This window comes from Mandrillus leucophaeus, unplaced genomic scaffold (assembly GCF_000951045.1).
Source record: "Mandrillus leucophaeus isolate KB7577 unplaced genomic scaffold, Mleu.le_1.0 Scaffold1, whole genome shotgun sequence".
In the NCBI taxonomy this organism is placed as follows: Eukaryota; Metazoa; Chordata; class Mammalia; order Primates; family Cercopithecidae; genus Mandrillus; species Mandrillus leucophaeus.
This window is the reverse complement of record NW_012098097.1, coordinates 8,116,429-8,117,997: the sequence shown is the minus strand read 5'-3', so window position 1 is coordinate 8,117,997 and position 1,569 is coordinate 8,116,429. Positions and strand designations below refer to the sequence as shown.

The 1,569-nt window shown below is 60.5% G+C and overlaps 1 protein-coding gene across 1 annotated transcript in view; it reads right to left on the bottom strand.

Moving 5' to 3' along the window:
- Window positions 1-39: 39 nt before the first annotated feature.
- Window positions 40-1,569, bottom strand: part of ARMC7 (armadillo repeat containing 7) — a 30,531-nt gene continuing 29,001 nt past the window's right edge. The window contains exon 5 of the mRNA XM_011964745.1: window positions 40-1,239. Within this exon, the coding sequence (XP_011820135.1) occupies window positions 817-1,239 (423 nt within the window). The 3' untranslated portion in view covers window positions 40-816. The remainder of the gene's footprint in view (window positions 1,240-1,569) is intronic.

Below are 1,569 nucleotides of genomic sequence, written 5' to 3'. Positions count from 1 at the left end.
TTCAGCTGGGGCGGTGGAGTGGTGAGGGGGGAGGAGGAGGGCCAAAGCCTTCAGCTGGGGCCGTGGGGTGGCAAGGGGAGAAGATGCAGTTCCCAGGGCTGGCGCCTCTACTCTGACATCTCATCACCTGCATGGCCTTGTGCTTGATGCCCAATGGCCACATTAAGTCACTGGGCTGTCACTCAAGGGCAGGGACCATATCTTCATCTTGGAATCATGGTGCCTAGCAGATAGCAGGGCTGGGTGGACAGTCAATGCTGGGCCACAGGTTATCCAGGTTGGCATCCACCAGGCCCAAATGCCCAGCTTGGGGAGCCCCTGGGGGAGGTATCCATCCTCCACAGCCCCGGAGGGGGCACCACATCTTTTACCATGAGGCATCTCACTCCTATCCCTGAAAACTACTCCAGACACTTCTCTTAAGGGATAATCCCTGATTTCCCGCAGCAAAGGCAGCTCTCCTAAGCCTCAGTCCCAGCTCTTGAGAACACTGTACTGCGAAGCCTCTGGGTCCAGGCACTTGGCCACTTCTTACACCAGGGCCTGAGCCTGGCAGTGGTGGCACCAGACGTAGGGTAGAGAGTGCCGGCCTATGAAAGCAGCTCCAGTTTGATCTCCGCGTGCCTCGGAGTCTGGCTTCCTCACTCCTGACGGCGTTTCATCACAGTGTAAATGCCTGTCCTGCTGAAAGAACCCGCCTTTCAAATGGCTGAAAAGGCACCAGTGGGGCAGCATATGCTCCCCCTGTTCCCTGCGTCCACATCAGGACCGTGGTCTCCAGCAGTAGGGGTGCTACAGTCTCGCGGTCCCCGTGGATCAGCGCTGCCGTGGGGCCATGCTCCTCGGCAGTGGGATACCCAGGGCAGAGTGCGCCTGCCGGCTGCGGGCCTCGGCCACCTGGCGTGGGGAGCAGAAGTCCTCCAGGAAGATCTGCGCCAGGTTCCGGAGCCTGGCACTGGCCGAGAGGGAGAAGCGAAGCATGCACTGCACCACGGGCGCGGCGGTCAGCTCCGGGGGAAAGCTGTGGCCCGGCGGGCTCAGGTGCATGAGCGTGGTAATGGCAGACAGCACCGTCTCCTCGTTGGGGCTGGACAGGCAGTTGATGATGAGTGGGACGCCCCCTGCTTGCAGGACGTGCTCCTTGTTGGCCCGGTCTGGGCACAGGTTGCACAGGCCTCCTGTGGGAGACCAAGGAACAATCTGGATGCTGTAGCCCCGGGCCTCCTGCCAGCTCCCCAGCTCATGAACCCCAGGGAGGGCCCAGGCTGAGAAGCTGGTCCCAGCACAAGCGATCCAAAGCCCATTCCGGCTCCTGCCTTCTCGGTTCTAGAAAGGCCTGCCTGCTCCCGTCTGCCACAGCCCAGCCTTCCAGAGGTGCGCACAAATCCCTTTCCCTCTCGGTTCAGCCAGTTCAATGGCTGATACGCTTTCTTTTTTCCCTTTAATGTAAAAACCTAAAACAAGGCCGGCCCAGGCACAGTGGCTCACGCCTGTAATCCCAGCACTTTGGGAGGCTGAGGTGGGTGGATCACCTGAGGTCAGGAGTTCGAGACCAGCCTGGCCAACATG